This window comes from Phoenix dactylifera, chromosome 5, assembly GCF_051530095.1.
Source record: "Phoenix dactylifera cultivar Ajwa chromosome 5, Ajwa_hap1_PhDact_Kaust_v1.1, whole genome shotgun sequence".
NCBI classification, from domain to species: domain Eukaryota; kingdom Viridiplantae; phylum Streptophyta; class Magnoliopsida; order Arecales; family Arecaceae; genus Phoenix; species Phoenix dactylifera.
Genome location: NC_143194.1, coordinates 12183003 through 12205009, shown reverse-complemented (window position 1 = coordinate 12205009; position 22007 = coordinate 12183003). Strand labels below are relative to the sequence as shown.

General features: G+C 37.0%; 1 protein-coding gene across 1 annotated transcript; it reads right to left on the bottom strand.

The window, feature by feature from the left end:
* Positions 1–590: 590 nt before the first annotated feature.
* Positions 591–20706, bottom strand: LOC103723453 (UDP-rhamnose/UDP-galactose transporter 6-like). The gene is made up of 6 exons (XM_008814362.6): positions 20126–20706; positions 15448–15657; positions 2665–2849; positions 2377–2577; positions 1417–1578; positions 591–1206 (listed from the first exon to the last, which is right to left on the bottom strand). Exons 2-6 carry the CDS (start codon positions 15575–15577, stop codon positions 877–879), a joined length of 1008 nt encoding a protein of 335 aa, XP_008812584.1. The 5' UTR covers positions 15578–15657; positions 20126–20706; the 3' UTR covers positions 591–876.
* Positions 20707–22007: the final 1301 nt, after the last annotated feature.

Genomic DNA, 22007 nt, shown 5'->3' with positions numbered 1-22007 from the left:
ATATATATATATATATAGAAATTTGGTTGATACTGTCAAAATCCATCACCTGATATACTTTTGAGAAAGCCTGATGGATTTAGGACCAAAATCCATCAGACAGCTACTGACCACAAGCAAAATTTGGCTCTTTGCTGCAGTACATCACCTTCCCTTTCAATTACTCCAGTCCAAGCCTACTAAATCCGCTGCTTCAAGCAAGATGAGGTTGGGATGATGCCTGTTCCTATGCGAAATTGGCAAGAAGCTTCCATAGTTTGGTTTGAAAAGGTAATGCTGGCTGAATTGAGTTATCTTTTGTTTTTCCATTTCTCTTCCGCTTTTGATTTTTTTTTTTTTTTGCTAGAAAAAAGAAGAAGAGAGAGGAAGGGACAAGCCCACCCCCACGTAGCAGCCCCCACTGGGCCCCTGCACCGCCAGGAGAGTATTTTCCACTTTTGATCTTAGTCAATGGATTTTGATCAAATATTAGATCAACAGGATAATGAATACATGCATTAGATAACAATGACTGGCAGGTTACAATGATCATAACCAAACAATTCTGTATGCTGTGAAAATTTGTAGAGCCCATCCAGTCAGGATAAATATGACAAGCATAAGAAGATTTTACTAAACGTGAATTACATTCTTCAATTTTTTTGTAAAATAAGATGATGTTGAAGTAAATAAATTACTGTAGACGTGCGCAAAGAGAAACTTCTGCACTGACTCTGTTGGCATTCCCCAAATAAATCACAAAAAATATTATAAAAAAATAAAAGCAAAATGTTTCTGACCTTTTTAAATATTACTGGCCAATCAGTGCCCTACCAATGCTTTGTCAGTTCAATGCTCAATATGTGGGCTGACAAGAGATAACTGAAAAATCTCTACTCACACCTTCTCATCAAGCTCTCCTGAATCTGACAACACCCCATGCTTCAGGGATTTGTCACTTGGCATGGAATAACTCCTGCGCTCCTTTCCCCCTGGCTTTGATGATGAACTTCCATACCAGATCATTCCTACAATTGCTAGGATCATACCAAGAACTACATGAAGATTGAGGCCTTCTTTTCCAAAGAAGATGAAACCCAGAACTAAGACAAGGATCGTCTTCATGTGACCAAGGACTTGGAAAGACACTGCTGTGAATCTTCCGATGCAGATGAATTGACTAAGGTTGGTTCCTACCGCAATGGTGCATGACAATATGATGAAGAACTACAGAAAATTATCAAATAGTGAATGACTTCAGCATAATAATAAGAATGTGTGCAAGGGAATGCAGCACTATGCAACGCATGCAACAATATCAGTAAGAGACACAGAAATTAGCAGGAAAACAAGCAATGCAGATTAGAGAACAAATACCAGGAGAACCTGCATTGACAATCAATGGTTAAACAAATAAATAAATCATTTAGTACTTACCACTGCAGTAACATTATAGTCAAATTTATCCACTCTTTTGCTTGTCATCCAATAATCCAGGAAAGGCCCTAGTATCAGCAGTGATGCTGCCTGGGCTGGAGCAGTATGGCCCAAGAGGTTGAATGATCCAAGTGAGTACTTTCGTTGAAGAAAATGAACATACTACAGAAGCAAAATCAACAGAACAATAAGGTTATAACTTCTAAAATCTGGTATAATGCTTCTTTGTTAGTTTTTTAGACTTTGAGCTAAAAGGACTGTAATTGTTTTGCATCATCACTGAATCAGAGGGAAATCAGGATCTTGTACACTGTAAAAGAAAAACCATCAAGAAAAGCATAGTTTTAAACTTATACCAGCACGCAAGATTGGGACATGTTCAGAGATACTTGAATATGAGATGGTCCTCTTAACTAGAAACATTTACACACAGGCAAATGATTGCTTTCGAGTTTGTGATATAAAAGGAAACTAGTGATCCTCAAGGATGGCAGAGCTAAATATGCAGGTATAATTGTCACAGGCAGCTATGCATAAAACTAGATGGAGAACTTCAGGGAATCTGTTAATCAAACTGAAACTCTTGCATTGTCATTTAAACAATAGCAGAACTGTCAGACAAGTTCATATCCATAAAAAGTTACCATAGTTACGGCCAAATAATTAACTTTTAAAGCACATCAATGCAAGAAAACGATACATGACAACTTGAATGAAAAGCAATCCTGGTCCTACGTATCAAGCACGTACAGAAGATGCACATATACAGACAGATACTTATCTACACATCTTATAGGCACCACCTATGCTGAATTCATATTCTTGTGTTGCCACTTTTGAGATCAAAGACAATTGAAAGATAGGACAATTCAAAAAAAATTAATCCATTCAAAATGTTGCATAGCTCCACACATATTAACAGAAATATGAGTGCATCATTTGATCTGCTTAATCACTTACATATTGTTGCAAAGCAGTGCTCCAGACTGCTATCATGGCAGCCATCAAACCTCTAGAATTTACACTCACATCAGTAACAGTACAGACTGCAACACCTATGAGAACCACCACTATGCTAAGCTTTGTGTCTCTGGAATAACGGATCTTATCAAATAGAACTTCTAAAAGACATGATACTGGGATCATACACAGCTTCGCAATCTGAAAATCAAACAATTATGTCAATTTGTAATTTTGTATTTTTACACATTTCCAAATCAGGTAACCATAATTCGGCCAGTGACTTACCTGATAAAACCCCACAGAATTCCACATCAAGCTCACATTCATCCCAACAATTGATAAATTTGCAAAAAGAACAAATTTTATAAGTTCCTGTAATGGTAAATGGGAGCCCTGAATATATCCCAGCCACTTAAGTACGCTGGTCATGATAGTCGTGGTGGCAAAATGCAGTCCAGTTAATGTTGTAGCTGCAAAACAAAATAATAAAATATGACATCAGGCCCTAAAGACAAACATCTTCCAGAAGTCAGGACAAGAAAAATGTTTTTCTCTGAAGCATGGAAATTCAAACTGAATTACTTAATTAAATACAGATGAACAGTTATGCAACTAGTCTGAAAATTTTCAAGTTTCTCGGGCTCTACTAGGGAAACCAATTCCAACCAGCAAGGTAAGTGATTACCGAACAAATCCAAGAGACAGAATGGATAGACAGACGCTAGGTGAAAACAATGACATCAATATAAAGTAACTACATTTTACCAACTAGTACTGGGAGTCAGAACCATACACTACCATCAAGGATTAGACAGATATGATTGCAGGAGTGTAGATGATTATAGTACCATTTCACCAGAGCATAACATAAATAATGAGGTTACATGCCCAAACTGTCGCTTTTACGAAATTAGTAACAAATATATGCATGGGATATCCTAAGAACTGAGGATATAGCGTTGCATAACAGTGTTTTAGATATTTGATTTTGGAAAGTTATGTCAGATTCACCCCTCCTAATGTATTTTCAGCAACCTTTCATTCAGTCTTAAATAACTTGCAGCAGCAAACTACTCAGTCATCAAATACACACACAATTTATTAGTCCCGCTATACAGTCTGGTGCTTTATCGGGCAGAGAATGCCCAGACACGTTAGATGCAATCTGGATGCAAAGCATGCAAGATGACATTCCCAATCTACCATTTTCCAATGGAAGAGCCCAACTTATCCTTCAGACAACATAATTGCAGTTAGTGCTAGACATTAATTAATCTTCTGCAAATCCTCACAAATTAGTTTTATCACTGATCAAGGAAAAAAACAAACCCAAAATTTTCACTCAAGGGGGGACTGGCCATATAGCCAACAAGCATCCACTGAAAAGCAACATTCACTGCTGGACATCATGATAATAACAGAAATTTGAATAGTAGCAGTTAATGAAGATGACATAATTTGAGAAAATTTATTCATTAGAATATCATGTCAGACCAATAAGCACAACATGAAGACTACGGATACCGAGTTGTTTCTAAACAATAAAATTGTCCACATACGGTCATGCACACTTGCAACTTTGTTGTAATGGAAAGCATGTTATTCATTTTTTCTTCCTTTTTCATAGTGCAAAAAGGGAGAGCCAACACCATTACACTAGTCCAGCAAAAACACAGCCTCCGGTACCTGCTCCACATTTGTCTTGCTAGTTCATCTAACAAGTGCCAAAAATGAGATTTTGCAGTTCTAGCAGCTATAACCACCAACTAGTCAACAAGGTCATTGGCCTCTCGGAAGACATGGCAATGGTTTCACCACAGTGCTCTGTTCTTCATCAGTCAAACATTGAGACTTCATAGTTTTTTTAACATGACAATGGGGCGAACACTGGAAGATTTTTTTCCCCAGAAAGACCGCCACTGGAGTCAGGATACAAGGACCCAGATAAGATAATTCGATTGGCATATTCATGTTCAGAAAAAACATCCACAACTCTTCTAAAGATCACCTTACACCTAGTGATTTCTTCTGAAAGGCCTAATCACTCCATGGCAACCAAGCCATAAGTGTAAAATCACTTTTATCAGTTTCATCTCTTAATGATGATGAATTGTAGGAGTTCTGCAATGATCTAAATTGATCGTCGATAGCTTAGCTGCTATAGCCAGGAAGCAGGTTAGGGGGCAACTGTAGGAGCAAGTGCAAGGAAGCAGATACTCTAAAAATACTTACAGTAAGAAAGCACTTAGAAAGCAGGCGCAAGCCAGGAACATTCTGAAGCAAGTGCATTGCCTAGGTAAAAGATTCCAGCTACTAAGGTCTATGCTCATGTAGGCAAATCCATTTTCAGGATAAGTTAAATGAACCTACTGGTTGTCTTAAAAATTCGATACAAAACAAGGTTTGAAAACTCTGTATCTCTTCCGCCCGCTCAATGGAGTTTTGGCTTCGGCAGTTTTGGTGGAATCCAATGTTTTGCTCCAAGTTTCAAATTCAGTCAAAAGATCAAGAAAAATTCAACAAATGAAAATTTGAAGAAAAATAAAAGAAGCCAAAAAAAGTTACTATACGATATTTTAGGAAATTTGCGTAGGTTCTTTGATTATGTAGTTTCATTACTTTAGGCTGAAGATAATATGGCATATTATTTATCAAGTATAGTAATATTTTGTACTGAGAACACATTTTTACTTCTAAATTTCAGTTATTCAAATTTCATATATTTAGCAATTATGAAGGATTTTATTGCCCAGTGCATTCAACTCTTATCTTTTCTTTCAGAAATCAAAATATATTGAATCTGGGCATTTTTTCTCATACTTTTGAGGTTACATGTTTATCCAATAAAAAGTCTGTAGCTATAGAATGTTGTATTTATTTTATATAAAAGAAGGATGTTATTCCCCTTAAATGTCTTGTATTGAGTTGTTCACATGACTCTTTGTAAAGTACTATAACCAGGGCATTTCCAAAGGCCTTGGCACATCAAATGTTAATTATATATTCTCTAACGTAAGAAAAAGAAAGAAAAATCATTTAAAGTTGAAAATATATAGCTTTTGAACTTATATAAATAAAAACGTCATGATATCATAATGATAAATATCACTGTGTTTCAGATGAAATGAGCCAAAACGACCAAAATCGGATTACATCAATCCATTTCAGCCAAAACTAGGTAAAACTACCAAAATAGTCTGAAACCTGAAGCCATGGGTACTTTTCAATTCAATCTTGGACAAAATGGATCATTTTGGCCGAAACATAAAAACTTTGTGCTAAGATGAGGCTAGAAGCTGTTCAAGTTCAATATGCTATGCTAAACTTATCACCTTGCTTGTCTGAAAATGGATGGCAAGCATGAGATCCCAAACACTTTTGTTAACCATCGGTAACCATTCATCCGCTGCAACAACTTACACAAGTATTAGATTATCCTATATCATTTTCATATTAGCCATTTCCAAGCAACTCATGATAACCATGTGATACTAGGCAAGGAAGTAGCATGCATTAAAATGGACAAATGTTCAACCCTACAAATGCATATTCTGTAATGCATATTCTCTAGAACAACCTTGCCTCGTTCTAACTTTACACATTTTTAAATTGCTCATAGACATATCTTGAATGTTTAATCTTCTTTAATTGCACCAAACAGTTCTTGTATTAAATATCACATTTTAAAAAACATTGGTTTTGAGCAAAAAACAAACAAGATAAAGATGCAATACTAGCAATAAGGAGTAAGGAATGGCATACCATTCTTTTAGGCAATCAACCTTGGTTAACCACTAATAGATAGCTCTAGAACACCCATTACCATCACCCAGACCACCATATATACAGGTATATAATCTCTACATATAAAAAGAAGTTTGTGTTGGCCATGCAAAGCTAGACTCCCAAACAATGAAGCCTCCAAGACTTCGGGGCCTGCGTGCCTTTGGACTCGTAGCCTAAAAACCCAAGACTAAGAGAAAAATCTCGTTTGTTCTCATCTATTCCCCTCTTCTTGAAAAGCACATCTGTGGCACGTGTGAGATACAAGCTGTGCACATATAATTACATATATATGGGCATATACATATAGTCGTGATGTCAATACATACATGATACAAGCATATGTATACACAAGGTTGTCCAATGAACAAGCTATTTGGAAACTAGCACTTGTTCAACTCGAAATCAGCTAGCCCAATCAATAAACAAGCCAAGCTCGAGCTAGATTTTTGAGCTCAAAAAATAAATGAACCGAAATCGAGCCAAGTATAGCTAGTTCAAATTTAGCTCAACATAGCTCAAAATATAATGTTTTTGTGTGTACATATATTATAATGTGTTTTAGATAATTAGCCGTCAGATCTTAATCCAATGGTTGAATCACTTCATTATTATTTAACCATTAAATTAAGATCCAACTATTGATATTTTCCTATTCTAACTTGAGAAGCCCTAAGGCTTTCAAGATCCACTCACAACCCCCTTTTCTGTCCAAGCACCACCTCCAACTTTGTTATCAACTCTCCTCCACCACTGTGCCTTCCCCTTCTCTTCCTCTGTTGCCCCCTCACCTAAATTTCCCTCCCCTCCTCCTCTACCCCCTTTCAGATCTCCCTTCCCTTCTCATCCTCCTCAGCCCCCTTACCAACCATGGATTCTGTATCCATCAACTCAAAGACACCATCAAGACTAAGGATGAAGTCAATGCTGTCCCTCCTCACTAGCTTCTCACTTTCAAATCTCATATCTCCCACTCCTATACCTTTCTCCCCTCCCTCCACCGATGACCAGTCATTGTCAATTTTAATTGAGTTGAGCAAGCTTAAGATCAGGCTTAATTTACTTTGTAAGCTTGAGCTAGCCCACTAATTGATAAGCGTATCTTGAACTAGGCTTTCTTAGCACGAGCCAAGCTTAAACCGATGCTCTATTATTTTGAGCCAAGCTCGAGAAATGCCCAGCTCTCTTGTGTTTGGCTTGTTTATCCCCCTATGTATACACATATATACATGTAAGTTAATATTATATATGTGTATATCATGTAATTTCCTTGTAGTGCCCATATCTATATAGTGCATGGATTCTCATGGAGTTAGGTACATCAAATTGGATATAAGAGGAGATCAAATTGTATTAAACAAAACAAAAGCAAAAATTGAGGTGTTAAAAAAAGTGATGCCAAAAGATATTTCACTCAAAAATCTAGATCCATGTTCCACCCTTTAACAAGTATGATGACAAGTGCAACAATCTCAACCATTTGAGCTAAGACAACAGTAATACGTTATATTTGGTAGAATTATTGAAGATAATGCAATGAAATTACAATATATCTGGAAAGAAGTGTTAAATGTTAATGAGTTGTTATACAATATTTTTCACATGTATGCCTTGAGGCACCTTAAAACATAGGCTTATTCAAAGTAACTGAAAATATATATTTTCTTTGAACCAAAATTGACCAACTTTTGCCGAAGTCACGTGGATGATCTATTGGGTGCCTCACCAATAGGTCTATCATCTAGGGCCATGTAGGCTATTTGCAATGATAAATCATTGTTATAGGTGATTGCTTGGGTCTCTAGTAACACCTAGGTAGTAAATGGACACCTAGGCAACCCTTGCCTAGACCACCAATATAGACATACAAAACAAAACACATACATCACGTACATATGTCTGTGTGTGTATATATGTGCATATGAATGCATATATGCATGTACCAAATATGTACACGTGTAAGTACATATGTATGTATATGTGTCCGTGTATAAAGGTATTTCCTTGTAACACCATTTTTAATAAATTGACTTTTAATCTAGCAAGAAACAAAGTTGTCATCGCAGCCCCTACAAAGTTGGACCAATTCCATTTATGATTAATTTACGAATTTTATATTGGATATACAAATAACAGCATGTGCATGCATGTGGGAGTTTAAAAAAAACTTAAAATATATATTCTGCTTACCTAGCAACGAACGAGTATTTAACTTTTGTTGGATTCACTGAAAGGAAATAAGTCTATAAAAATTAAAGGACATGATTTAACATAGATAAAACTTATCAACATACGTATGAAGATGTTATCCATTCACATATTGCTACACCAAGTCTTAGAACCCAATAAAAGGAATGAAACAGGGGATTAAGGGAGCGGGGGGGCGAGAGAGCCAATCGATTTGGGTCTTGCAAGTAACCACTCTAAGATACAAGCATGTCAGAATATCAAGATTTTCACTCCAACTCTTCCTCCCTCTTTCCCCTTCCTTCTTACTCTTGTTTATTCTCTCTGTCTTTTCCAATAATCTTTTAGGTGAGAATTTTGTATATGAGGTTGGAATCTCTACTTTTCTCCCATCTTTCTCTTCATTTTACCTCCTCTAACCTTTGTTTCCTTCTCTCATGTATAAACATGGCCAGCGCAAAATGCCATAGGGGATGCAAGTGGAACCATGGCAATCCAGCATATGTCAAAAGATCGCCAAAACTTTCATTCTTTTGATTTTTTTTCTATATGGAATCCCATGATTTTAGCAACCCAATAATCACAAAGCCATGCGTCTCACAGTAATGTAGTCTATTTTAAGTATGAAAATTTATTTTAATAGGAAAGCTTGCAAAGAAATTGTGGGAGACTAACTATTCTCATCAACCCACATAATTGCTAGGTGCATAATGCCCTCTTCGAGCAATCCATATTAAAGATAAGGGGCATGAAATAGAGCAAGTGAGAAATATTAGAAAACCGAAACTGTGAAGAAGAATGGCAGGCAGTGAGGTAAGTTTAGTGGACCGAAGGGGAAAAATTGACAAACAAAACCAAAAGGTATTCTAAGAATTCAAAACTCTTACCTTTCTAAAGAAGATAAACTATAAATTGATTTTAAAGTGTGTATCATTTCTAATAAGTATTTGTCCAATAATATCCATTATATATGCTTTAAGGCATGATTAAATATTAGCTCATCATAATCTACAAATATAGGTGAAGTAATTGAATAAAATTAAATTGAGAAGCTTTGCACTAAACTGCGTGGGGGATCATCCAGTTGTTTGGACAACTACATGGGTAATAGACAGGTTTGTTGACTGGGATCTCCTAGGCTACTTGGCAACAATTGATTCCTACATGGGTTGTAGAATAACTCATTATGTAATGACTGACTAGTCTTGCAAATGGGACAAATAATCCAATACCTAACCTAAGCACAGCCTGCTTAGGCTTGAAGCAAGACATTTATTCAGACCTGTGGATGTACAAGTTTGAAGTCTGACTTCTTTCAAAAAGAGAAAAAATGTTATATTTTTTACTTGACCATATCTGGTTTTTAAACAGGTCTAGATTGGTTAGTTCTTATCCAAATCATTTAAAAAGGTGCAGGTTCTTGAAGCCGACCAGACCAAACATGTAATTTAGGCTGAAAGCCTAAACCTGAATAACATACGAGTGGAAAAAAGAAAAGGCATATCCATATCTGTTTTTATTGGGCAAGTATAGATAAGGACATGTACCCAAAAAAATAAAGACACGGATATTAATTGGATGTTATAATTTGTATCCAAATCTTTCTCATACGGATAGGGATACTAATCGACTATTAAAATACAGATACGGATGCTGATATAAATAGGCTACTATAGAATTTTTTGCTAGGATATTTTTCATCTTTATATTTTTAATAACTCAACTCTAGTATACAAGCCTCCCAGCTCTCTTTTATTTCTTATCTAAAAGAAATAGAAGGTCATGCAAAAAACAACAAAGAAAAAATTGCATCCACTTAAACACAATTCTTTAGTTGATCCTAAAAACATTCTGAATACAGACTTTGGGTTTAATGGCTGCCTGTTAAGGATGAAATCAACCATATTTAAGATATGATTGTATAAAAAAAAAATTATATTGTAAATATATTGATGCTGTCGCTTGAAAATGGAAGAAATTATGAGACTAAATAGGGATGAAAGGAACTCTGGATAAGAATATGATATTTGTGTATGCAAATCTGTATCTCTGATAGATACACCTACAAATATGGATATTAAACGGCCACTAAAGTCTGTATACAAAATAATTTTAAACAGATATTATCCAATCCATTTCACTCCTAGTGTAATTTGTTTGTAAATCCAAAAGAAATTCATAAAGATCAACACAAGAATAAAAAGGAATCGTAAGAACATATTGTTCAACACATTCTCAGCTCCTCAAAGTTTAAGCCTAAGCAAACTCCTCTGCAATTATTTTGACCTATGATACCTGCATAAATTCTTTGCCAACAGGAGCAAGGTGCATCATCACTCATGTGATGCTACCTATAAGCTATTTTATGTTATCCAAGAGGTTTAAATATATCAAGTTTCAGACCGGCAACATTGCAAGATCCAGTTTGTGTAATTTATGGTGATGAATGAGGTGGTTTATGACATGTATTTATCAAATTTCCTAAAATGAATTCAAGAAGGAAGAAGGATAAGGATAATGACAAGGGTTGGACTTTGGAGAAAGATGTATTGACTTTGTGTCAGCACCATTAGAGGTGCAAATGTCTAATATTCACTTGATTGCATTTGCAGCTAAATGGTGATTCTATTTTGGGCTATCATCTAAAAACCTCAAAATGTTAGCAATTCAGATCCTCTTGCAGACGATATCCTCTTAATACATTGTAAACAAAGGAACTGCTTAGCATAGAAGAGATTGAATGATTTGGTATAAATGAACTACAAACTATGGCTCAGATTGAAGTACATCCATGAGGTGGAGTTGAAATACAATGACCCACTTCATAATAACTTGGTATATGATGATGAGGATTCCATGATTAGTTAGCCTGAGGACCAGTAGCAACAGCCAAAGTTTGATGAGCTAGGACTGTCTCTTGGACTAGATCATGTCATAGCAAAGCTGGCTGGACAAATGCAGAATAACAAGCAAAGCAATACATACCACAATCACAATCAGTCGATTCCCAACAACAAAAGCAACCATGGAGACCACTGGTAGCCGATTGGGAACATAAGGCTCTATCTTTGAAACATCCACTTAGAAATATAACAGGGAGATGCTAAAGCGAGTTCACTATGGCACCTGCTCCAGTCAAGAAGGTAGGGCCAGTCAAGGTGGTGGGCTAAGTTGAGCTATCTAGCAGAACCAAACAAGCAGTGGCAATCAGGGAAAGAAAGCAGTTTCTTAGAGCAGGAAAGAAAAGGAAAGAAAATAGAAGAAAGTTATACATCAATTGGAGAGGGTTGATAAGGAGCTCATTCACTTGGATTCTAAGATCACTAAGCCTTCAAATGACCAGTTTCTAGATCATCTTGCAGTATGAGTGATGACACTAATGACAATTGAAGCAATGATGCATCTGATGGTCATGAAGGTAGTAGTGGGCATGGTGGGGGTGCATATGACTAAGCCACCTGATCTAAGTCGATGCACTGACATTGCATTTCAATCATGCCATGCAACATACAGACTATGATGCATGTTATAAGGCTCACGACAATATGGTAGCATATAGGTGATGGACCCCTCAGGTAGTAAAGAAAATAGTACTACTACAACTGATGATATAGAGCACAAGTACGGTCCTTGGATGTATCTGGATCCTCATCCAGATCCTCATTCTATCCTGAATGCTACCATGCACAACCAAGATATAATCCCAGTGCATATCCTTCATCTAAGATATTACATTTAGGTGGCCTCCATAGTCTCAGCCAAACTATGGGTCAGATTTCGCTACTGCAATCTTCCTTCAAATAGGAGTACGATGGCAACACAGTATCAAACAGAGAATTAGTATCAAGGTAGCTATCCAAGAGACTTAGATTATCAGATGCAGGGGCAGGCACCCATAGCATCTGGATTCAAGTCATGTCCAAAGGCCCTGAACATGAACAAGATCCCATATCTATAAGCAGCATAGACACTCCACAAGGAGATAGATGTTGGTATGTATTTTGTAGTTTACATCAATTTGCTATATATATTTTCAAGCTCAAAAATATGCATTGTCTATGTTTAATTATTACAATTACATCTATGAAGCAATCATATAGTCTCTTTAAAACATCCTTACATTGGTAATTTAAAGATCCATAAACCTTCAAATAATCTTTAAAATAAAAAATGCCAAAAAATCGTGAATCAATATCAAATTGATATGCATCTGCATACCAAGTGTTAGTACATTTCGACTTGGTACCATAACGTACTTGCACTTGATTGATATAGTTTCCGATAGCGAGATTGCAGACCTTAGCTTCAAGTTTACATAAAATTTTGTATGTTCAATGACTGAATCCAGTCTGGGAGCTCAGGGAGCTCCAACATAATCAAAACTTAATGCAATACAAGTACAGTGATGCAACTTCTAGAGAGGGAAAAAAAAGGAGTAAGAATATCAAAGTAAACTATAAAGGTGAAAAGTTGGAGGACAAGGTGGACGCTAAAGGAAACATGGAAAAAAGAACTGCAAGTGGCATTTAAGAAGAGAAGGGTGAAGGTCAAAGCGAAGGGTAGTGCTGCAAGTACATTTGAATAATCCACTTCTAATCGGAAACTGACCAAAATGGCCCAACGCAATCCAAAACAAAGTCATATTGATTAGAATTAGATCAAAAAATATGACCCATTTGAAATATGAATCAAATATTAATCATCAAATGAACCTATCCTTGTCCAAATCAACTCAAAACTATTAGACTAAATTTTTCACAGCCCTCCTCAAAATTAAAGATTAATTTGCTTTTAGTAATAGTTTCTATTAAGTTAAACATCAACTTATGTTGATGATGATAATTTCTACCTGCTTGCTAATCAATCTTATGCAGAATGGGTTGTTGGTGATGTCTCATGTTGAATTGTTGTTTCCATGCATAATTTATTCAGATCATATAGTTAACCAATTTATCTACATTTTATTCAATTCATTGTTGGCATGATTCAACCCAAAACCAAATGACACTAACATAAATCTTAAGCCAGATCCAACACAGCTCAAGTTAAAATGAATCAGGCTTGGATTCAATTTTATTACCAAATTCAGACATGGATTGGTTTGGACTGTGTCAAACTCCAATCCAACCTGACCCACATGCAGCCCTAAGGGAGGGAAGGAGGGTAGAGGTGGGAGTGGAGGGGGAGCAAAGCCATAGATCGAGGAGAGTAGGAACCATAAAGGAAAGAAAGCATTGCACTAACAAGGATAAGCAAGGAGGAAGAGGAAGAAGCGCAAACAAGGGGAGAGAACACAAATAGGTGGAGGTTAAAGAACAGAGGAAGATAAACATGGAAGAGAAAGATGAGAAAGAGAAGAGCTGTGGGAGGTGAGAGGGGAGGGGGCAGCAATGCCAGGTTATGAGAGATGGGGAAGTGGGGATAAATGAAAGGAATGGATTATGTAGCCACAAAGCATCAAATTAGGACAAGCTCGACTACTGACAAAACCACTCTAGAACTATTTTTAATCTTAACTAGGTTAGATTGATCCAAGTAGGAAATCATGCAACCTCAATGCAAAGGAAAACCCACTGTCTAAAATGTTCAAATATTAAGAATGGACCTGATCCACATGTCCAAAAAAATTCTGGTTGATTCAGGTCCATCTAATGTTGTTGATGGATAATTCACAAGTTGAGTCCAGATCAAAGAGCATAATAAATTTAACAGCATCTTCCCAAATGCAGCCCAATAGTTCGTATAGATGCTTCCTACTACTAATTTCGTAATGTTTTTGATGCAGCAAGGGAGCTCCAAAAGATGGAGGGCTCCTGTTGCTTGATCAAGAACATGGAAAGGCATTGTAGGCTCTTGTCCTGCTTCAGTAAATTCTTCAATCACCCTTGAATTGTGAATGGTCCAGATTTGATCATAAAATAAGTATATTTATTTAAAGTTATAATAGATTATTTGGCGCTGAAGTTACTTGACTTGGCAGTGGCTTAGATTCCAGGTTACTTGTTTTTTTAATATATTGGGCTACTTCGCAGCCAAGATGTCAAGTTATTTCATCTCCAAGCTATCTATTTCTATTTTATTAGGTCCTGAAGTCAAGGTAGGCTATAAATATAATGAATGGGTAGTAAAAGGAGATGAGTTATATGGTATAAGTTGAGTTATTGAGTAAGAAGTGTTCTCTCTCTTGTCTCCTCTCTTACTGTCTTTCTCGCTCCTGACTTCCTCCCCCCCCCCCCCCCCCCACGTTCCCTAGTACCTTCTTCTCTATTCTCCCTTCCCTATCTATTTGCTTTACTTTCTTCTTTCTTCATTCAAATCTCCTCTCTTTAACCTGCAAAAATCTTTGCTGCCTGACAGTTGATCTTATGTCAACATTGAACCCCTAGCTTTAACCTCAAAAACCTAGGAACCCTCTTCCTAACAACAAAATCTATTCCCTAAACCCTTGACGTACCTAGAAAGCCTACCTTTTTACCTTTGATTCCCTAAATTGTTCACTTCTTCCCCGTCTTCTTAAACAGGATAGCAAGCATAAAAAGGTAACAAAACCCGCAACTTCTTAACCTGCTAGGTCCACGAACACAAAAACAGGACAACCCCATGTCCTGCATCAGTTTCATGTATAGATATGAATCCCCTATGCAATCCTCTCCACTGTAAATTTGCAACTATATAGAATCAAAAGAAACAAGAATATACAGATAATTACTAGTCTAGCTTCTAAATAAAAACGAATTTGTTAAAAATGGCATGTAAATCAAAAGATTTGGCAATAAAAGGAATTATATCATGTTAACTATTCATATCAAAAATCAACATCTTTAGTAAACTAAAGTTCATTTTCAAACTAATATATGTATATATGATCAACATACAAATCTCCAATAATTTATTAAGAGATATAATTCATCAAAAAGTTCTATTCAATATGAATTGCGCCTCAAAAACTTCGAAGAACCATACTTTTTCTGAGCTTATCTGCTTGCCCATTTGCATGCTGCATAACTATCTATCATAAAGTAATTTAACTACTTCGCATGATGGTTTAAATATAATGCAAAAGGCATGGATAAGAGCTTAGGAACTCTGATTGTTTACCAAAACTGAAGCCATATGTGGCCATTAGGGCCTTGTTCACCATAATGATTCCAACGGAGGTCACAACATTGAACAGCCATGCACCAGTATCTAATGCTGCCTTTTTATTTGCCTTGCTGGAAGGTGCCATATTTTCTATCTGTCTTTGCTTCTTTTTCTACTTATCCTACAAATCTCCAAACTCCAGCTTCCATATCGACAGCAAAGCCTCTACATCAGAAAACCACAGTATTATATGGTAAATAGATGCTAATCAAAAACTGAGAATACATGATTGCACATGAATAGATGGAACATGTAGAAGAAAGGCCTACAATATCAAATGCAGGGAAAATTTTGGGCAGGCAATCACTGAATGATACTTACTCGATATATTGCATTATATTAAACATAGATGTTAGAAAACCCAAAATTTCATAATTTCAATTTGTATATACACAGAGGAAATGTAAATTGAAAGTTTGTAGCCTTTTCCTACCAAGCAAACCCATCCAAAGGAAGCTCACACAAGAGAATGCATACAACCAGGCAAGTCAACTCAAGCAGCAGGATACCACTGCAACCAGATGATGCATCTCAACAATGCACAGGGGCAATATTAAGTACACTTTAAACCATTTTTTAAGCCAATAAATCTAAGGAGAGACCTGTCTATGGTGAAATATAAGCCAATCCTGAAATAAGAGGGTTGTAAGTCGCAAAACGTAAATCAACAAAAAAAACTTCAGCTTCCTAACTCGTACAATCCACCACCTGATCCCTGTGAATCAAAATGTCTAGTATTGCATAAACAGAACATTCTCAAATAATGTTCTGTCTGATCTTTTAAAATAATGCACTCTGATATAAAATCCCATAACTTACTCAAAGGCCTACATCACATGAAGTTTGACACACACTCCATATCTATCAATAGTTATAGTAATTATAACTATCACATTTGGAAGAAAATAACTGCCCCTTTCAAATTCGCTGATCAATACATGGAACATAATCCTCACATCCTAATCAACTCAAAGTGTCTTTGCGATGATCATCACCTGCTAACACTTGCAGCAGTATTGCTTCCTCAGGAGATTGTGGTACTTGTTATTTCTTGTTTGCTGGAAGCAGGACACAGGAGGTTCATCAACTATTGTACGATATGGAGGAGTACTTATATTTTATTTGATCATGAAATTAGATTAGGAGAAATCTTTTTTTACCTGAAATAACTAGGTCAGAGGTATGTTCTCCTACATAGAATGTATATAATACATTACAGATGCTTGCGAATCTAGGAAGCAAGGCTCCTATATATACCATTCTAACTTCTCAAAAGATCCAAACAAAGATGTTAAAGGGTCTCAACTTGCTTCTTTTGAGAAATTATGACATCATAAAATCTTGCCAAAAGGAATTATCGTGTCTTCCATGTATGTTCTTTTCAATCTCTAGTATGAATTTGATGCTTAGCATAGGTCAAGTCATTCTTAATCTCAATAGATTCATAATTTGGTACGTGATTGATCAAGTATAATTTTCTTAACATATTGATGCATGGAATAAATTATGGATGCCTTAAAATCTAGGATGCAAGTCTCAAAAGCATGTCACCTAAAATGATGCTAAATAGCACTTAGCGCCTCAATGGACATTCATTTTCAAGGGTGGTAGTGCACTTTTAATTTGACCAATATTTCCGCCAATGAGCTTTTCCTTTGACATTTGGAATGGTAATAAGAATTTGACATGATGGTGGACTAGTCAAACAATTAGAAAGATACAATTGAGTTGTCTTTTTGGATTAATCTCCAATCTTATAGATATCTGATAGGTGATTTGGTGGGTCTAATCTAAGAATAATAAGCCACCCCTCACCCCCCAATCCACAAAGATCTCTCTAAATGAAGAATGCTAATCCTAAGGAGAATCACCATGTCTTGAAGATAATGCCTCATTCCACCTCCCATTATCAACCACCTCCGCTCCATCTCTAGCAGTGACATACAAATAGGAAGGTAAATAAGACGAACACGAGCTAGCTAGTTAGCTAGGGCTAGTTCAAATTCGGCTTGAAATCCTACATTGCCTAATTGAAATGGGATCCTCATCATGAGCTAGGAAGATTTTGGTTTAAGCCTAGCTCATTTCTTTTCAATTTAGTTCAAGATCAAGTAGACAGATCTAGTTAGGTGATGGGGGGGAGAAATGCACTTATTACCGATGAGTAGGTAGGACTATTAACTAACCAATTGACCCCAAAAGATTACGTTGACAAGGAAAGGGTCTGCATTGTATATCAGGCTTACACCCCACCCCCCCACCCCCTGACGTATAGCTTAAACCAAGCACGTGGAGGGACAACTAAGTCAAGATAGAACGTAATCAGAATAACTGATACTAGGGATACATTACTGAAATGGAGGGGATTTGAACTAATGACCTCCAGAAATCTGAGCTCTGATACCATGTGATGTTAACTAACCAACTGACCTGCAAAGCCTAAGCTGGTAAAGAAAGATTGAACAATGTTATTAGAATTAACAAACAAAAAGGCAGACTTTCTATGCTTTTGAATTGGAACACTCCTATGTCCGCCACAAGAACATGAATGTCATGATTTGTTGAACTAGCCAAAATTTGATAAGAGTTCTTAGACTGGAGGAAGATGATCTTTCAACAGCCATGGCATGGGTGGAGAGGAGGATAAAGAGAGGATTGTTGTCATGTTATGATGGTCTGGATCAATCTTTCAGCCACAAATTTTAAGAACACTGGCCTTCCCAAAGATAAAGCCCTCAATCAAAGATATCGAGGATGACCATACGACCTCATGACATCACCATTGCAACTAACGAGATAAGGAGGAGGCAAAATCAGGAATCCTATTTCAAAAGTTCTAGGGGACCAATGCAAAGGAAGACTTAGATGCTACGGTTCTATCACTTGGGAAAGAAAATGGAGAAGGAAAGAGAAGAGACTAGGAGAAGGATTAGGGATTTTGGGACACAAAGTAAAAAAAAGAAAAGAAAGTTAAAGCAACAATTTTAGTAAAACCCTCAACAATTTAATCCATTAGTTCCCAATCTAGTGGCTCCAGTAAGTATATAAAAGCAAGGACTACAGCCATCAAATTGAGAAATATCTTCCTTTACAGAGAATTTGTTAGTATTTAGCAAAAATCAGGAAAAAAACACTAATTGCAAATCAAGTAAATTCTATATTACATTATATACTTATATAAATATTAATTGACATCAAGCTGAACACAAGTGATCTAAACATTACTAGTGTTCAGCTTCCTTATTTTCAAGCTCAAGAGTCTAGTTCATGTTCAACTCATTTACTTATTGAGTAAATTAACATTATGCTGAATTTCTGACCTAACATGAACTGCTTGGAAAGAGATCTTTTATTTGTTCGTCATACATGTGAAATATGGCTGTTCTTAAGTGATTAGTTTCCTAATGTATCTTGGTGTGCCATTCATATGATAATTTGATTCATGTTTCCATCTTAATGTGTGCCCTATGTCAGCAGATAATGTACAATGAATGAACCGTGCTAGTTTCTAATCATGATGGCATGAAGCAAAATAGTTTAAATCTTGACCTGAAGAATGTTACATAGCTGATCCCCTTATATCTTCGCATAGTCTGAGGGAGCAAAGGACGGACCAAGTTAAAAAAAAAAATAAAAAAATAAGAAGAAATAAAGAAAAGAGAAAAGCAAAAAAAAGAGGGGAAAAAATCGTAAGGATGGCATCTTGCTGATTATAGTCAAAAACTAGCCACCAAAAGGGCTCGACCAACTCATTCATGATGCCTTAAGTCAATTCTTTTTTCTAAGAGGTCAATCCATTGTAATCCTAAGTGAATTAAGACTTGTTCAGTTCTGTTTAGGGTAGAGTGGATTAGTCGGTCCCAAATAAATACATGTTTGGCTATCCAAGACTTTTATCCTATGGGATAAAAAGATCATGCGATCCAAATTTGCAACTTATGGGATCACAACTTATGGATCAGACATAATATCCATGAACAAAAACTTTGACTAATTTTTTTAATCCTGCCATGCATTTGCATCAAGGACAGAATTCTCTTCATGGCATTTGTTCGCAAGATGATAAAAGACACTCGCTGCATTAATAAATCATTTGTTTTATTGTACATATTTACGATAAATCATCTGCAGTGCCACTATTTTCCCATTCTGTGCCTTCCTTGCACTTCAGGTTTTATGCAAGATTAAGGGCCTGCCATCGTTTCAGCACCCTCTCATCTTCCTCAAGACACATAGATCTCATGTAAATGTGAGCTAGAGAGCTCATAACCTTACTTTTAACCCTTAACTCACACAGACATCGATATGCTAGCCCGAGATGATATTTTTCAACTCAATTCCGCAACTTCAGATTTCTATCTGAAATGGATCGACCCGGTTATGCCATCTATAAAAAGAGAAATTGACTAACTACCTACTACTCTTTAAAAAGACTGAAGTTGTGGAGATGCCCTCCCTCTACCCGGACAGTTGATTCCCCTGTTTCATCTATGATAGGTGAAGGAAACAAAGATGGATTAAGAATACATGGACCCACTGACAAGTACTGGATGCCAAACTTAATAAACAGAAGAGAATATGAAAGATCAGAGATATATATTTCTGATTCTGTTCACGTAAAAGAAGGCCAAACCTGAGATCTGAGAGCAGTAATCGATAATCGGAGCACCGAAAGGCCGATGAAGGGGTGGTGACGGTCGACTTGACAGTGGGAGAGCGTGGATCGCGGAAAAGGGGAAGCTCCGGCCGTCGATTAAGGCTGTGATGGCCGAGTTGAGAGGCCGATAGGCGGCGTGACTTTTGGTGGGGCAGATCGGAGGCCGATCGGCGGAGTGACCTTCGATGGCGCAGATCGGAGGCCGAGGAGAAGGGCGGATCAGAGAAGAGGGGTGGAGACCCGCGGAGAGTGGTGGAGAACAGCGGAGGGGAGCGAAGATCAGCGGCGGGCCGGGGCGAAGCTCGGAGGAGACCGGCGGATCTGGGCGGAAAGGAGCGGATTGCGGCAGAGAGGCGGAGGAGAGCGTCGGGCACGATGGAGATGAGGGCTCGGGAGGATTTCGGCTCCGTATTGTGAGAAATTATAGCATGCACGGCGTGCACCACGAGGCCGTAAATACCGCACAACTCACAGCGGTTTGTTTGTGCAGCGATGCACCAAGATGAACGCATGATGATTGAGCGACATTAAAACGAACCGTTCTTCTTGGCAGGCATGGACGGCCACATAGTACACGCGTGCGGTATACAATTTCTTCCATAGGTTCTAACGAAATCAAGTATCACAGCCGTCCAGGCGTCTTACCATAATATAATATAATTATTTAACATAATATAATATCATATATTTATTATATTACGATATACTATGTTATATTAGTTATACCATATTATATTATAATAATTATTATTAAATGATATTATAATATATTATATGATATTATTATATTATTATAATGTTATGTTATTATATTGCTATATTACTACTAAAGATATGTTCATCTCTAATAGAGTTTTTGCCAAAAAGCTTCGTATCATTCAGAAAATTTCAAATCTGGATCTGGCATATTAAAGAGGTGACCCAATTCGATGTGCTTAATCTGTTTAATAGAAAGATCGTATCAATTAACCTGTATCAATTAACCTGTTCATCTATAACAGGTATAACTTATTTGATAACTTATTTGGAAGCTTTGGGTGGCTACCAAAATCTTTTATTGGAAGCTCATGTGGGGGAAATTACTTACCAAATTACTGTTACACAACAGAAGTATCTTGCCTTCTGATATGTTATTTTATGATTGTTAGAGCAGAAAAAGAGATTGTGTCCCGTCATGAGGTATTGTCCGCTTTGAAGAGGCCCTCCACCTTTTCAAGATGGAAGATACCCCTCACGACTTTATCCAAAAAGCGAAAAAGAGAATGGAGACCTCTTCCATAATCCTTTCCACTACTCAACCAGTATGGGATTAAAAGTTTGTAGCCCCTCTTTACATTCCTAACACTACCCTTGAGTGGGAAGGATTATACCGGGGGAGGTCCACGCACCCGAGGGTGCCCTAACTGTTAGAGCAGAAAAAGAGGTTACGTCCCATCACGAGATATTATCTGCTTTAGAGAGGCTCTCCGTCTTTCCAGGACGGAAGATACCTCTCACGATTTTGTCCAAAAGACGTCTCATAATGGAAAAAGAGATTGAGACCCCTTATAACCACAATCATTTCCACTACTCAAGCAGTATGAGACTAAAAGTTTGTGGCCCCCTCTTTACATCCCTAACAGTGATCTCTGTTTATCTCAAATGGAAAATATTTCTCATGTGCTGGTTACTTGTGAGTATGTTGTTTCTTGTTGGTAGAATTTATCGGTATGTATGGCCAAGATTTATCACTTCAATCTTTGGGTGATGCTGCCGCATATGCAAGCAAACACCAAGGTAGAGAGGCTGAATCGACCTTTGGCTGCATACATGGCTGCTAAGTTGTAGGATGTTAGGAATGACTGGATATTCAATTCAA

Excerpts from the sequence above, each read along its gene's own strand:
- LOC103723453 (XM_008814362.6), bottom strand. The coding sequence starts at position 15,577 with ATGGCACCTTCCAGCAAGGCAAATAAAAAGGCAGCATTAGATACTGGT. Across the intron at positions 1,579-2,376 it reads GCACTGCTTTGCAACAATAT|TATGTTCATTTTCTTCAACG; the intron begins GTAAGTGATTAA and ends TTGCTTCTGTAG. Across the intron at positions 1,207-1,416 it reads ACTATAATGTTACTGCAGTG|TTCTTCATCATATTGTCATG; the intron begins GTAAGTACTAAA and ends AATTTTCTGTAG.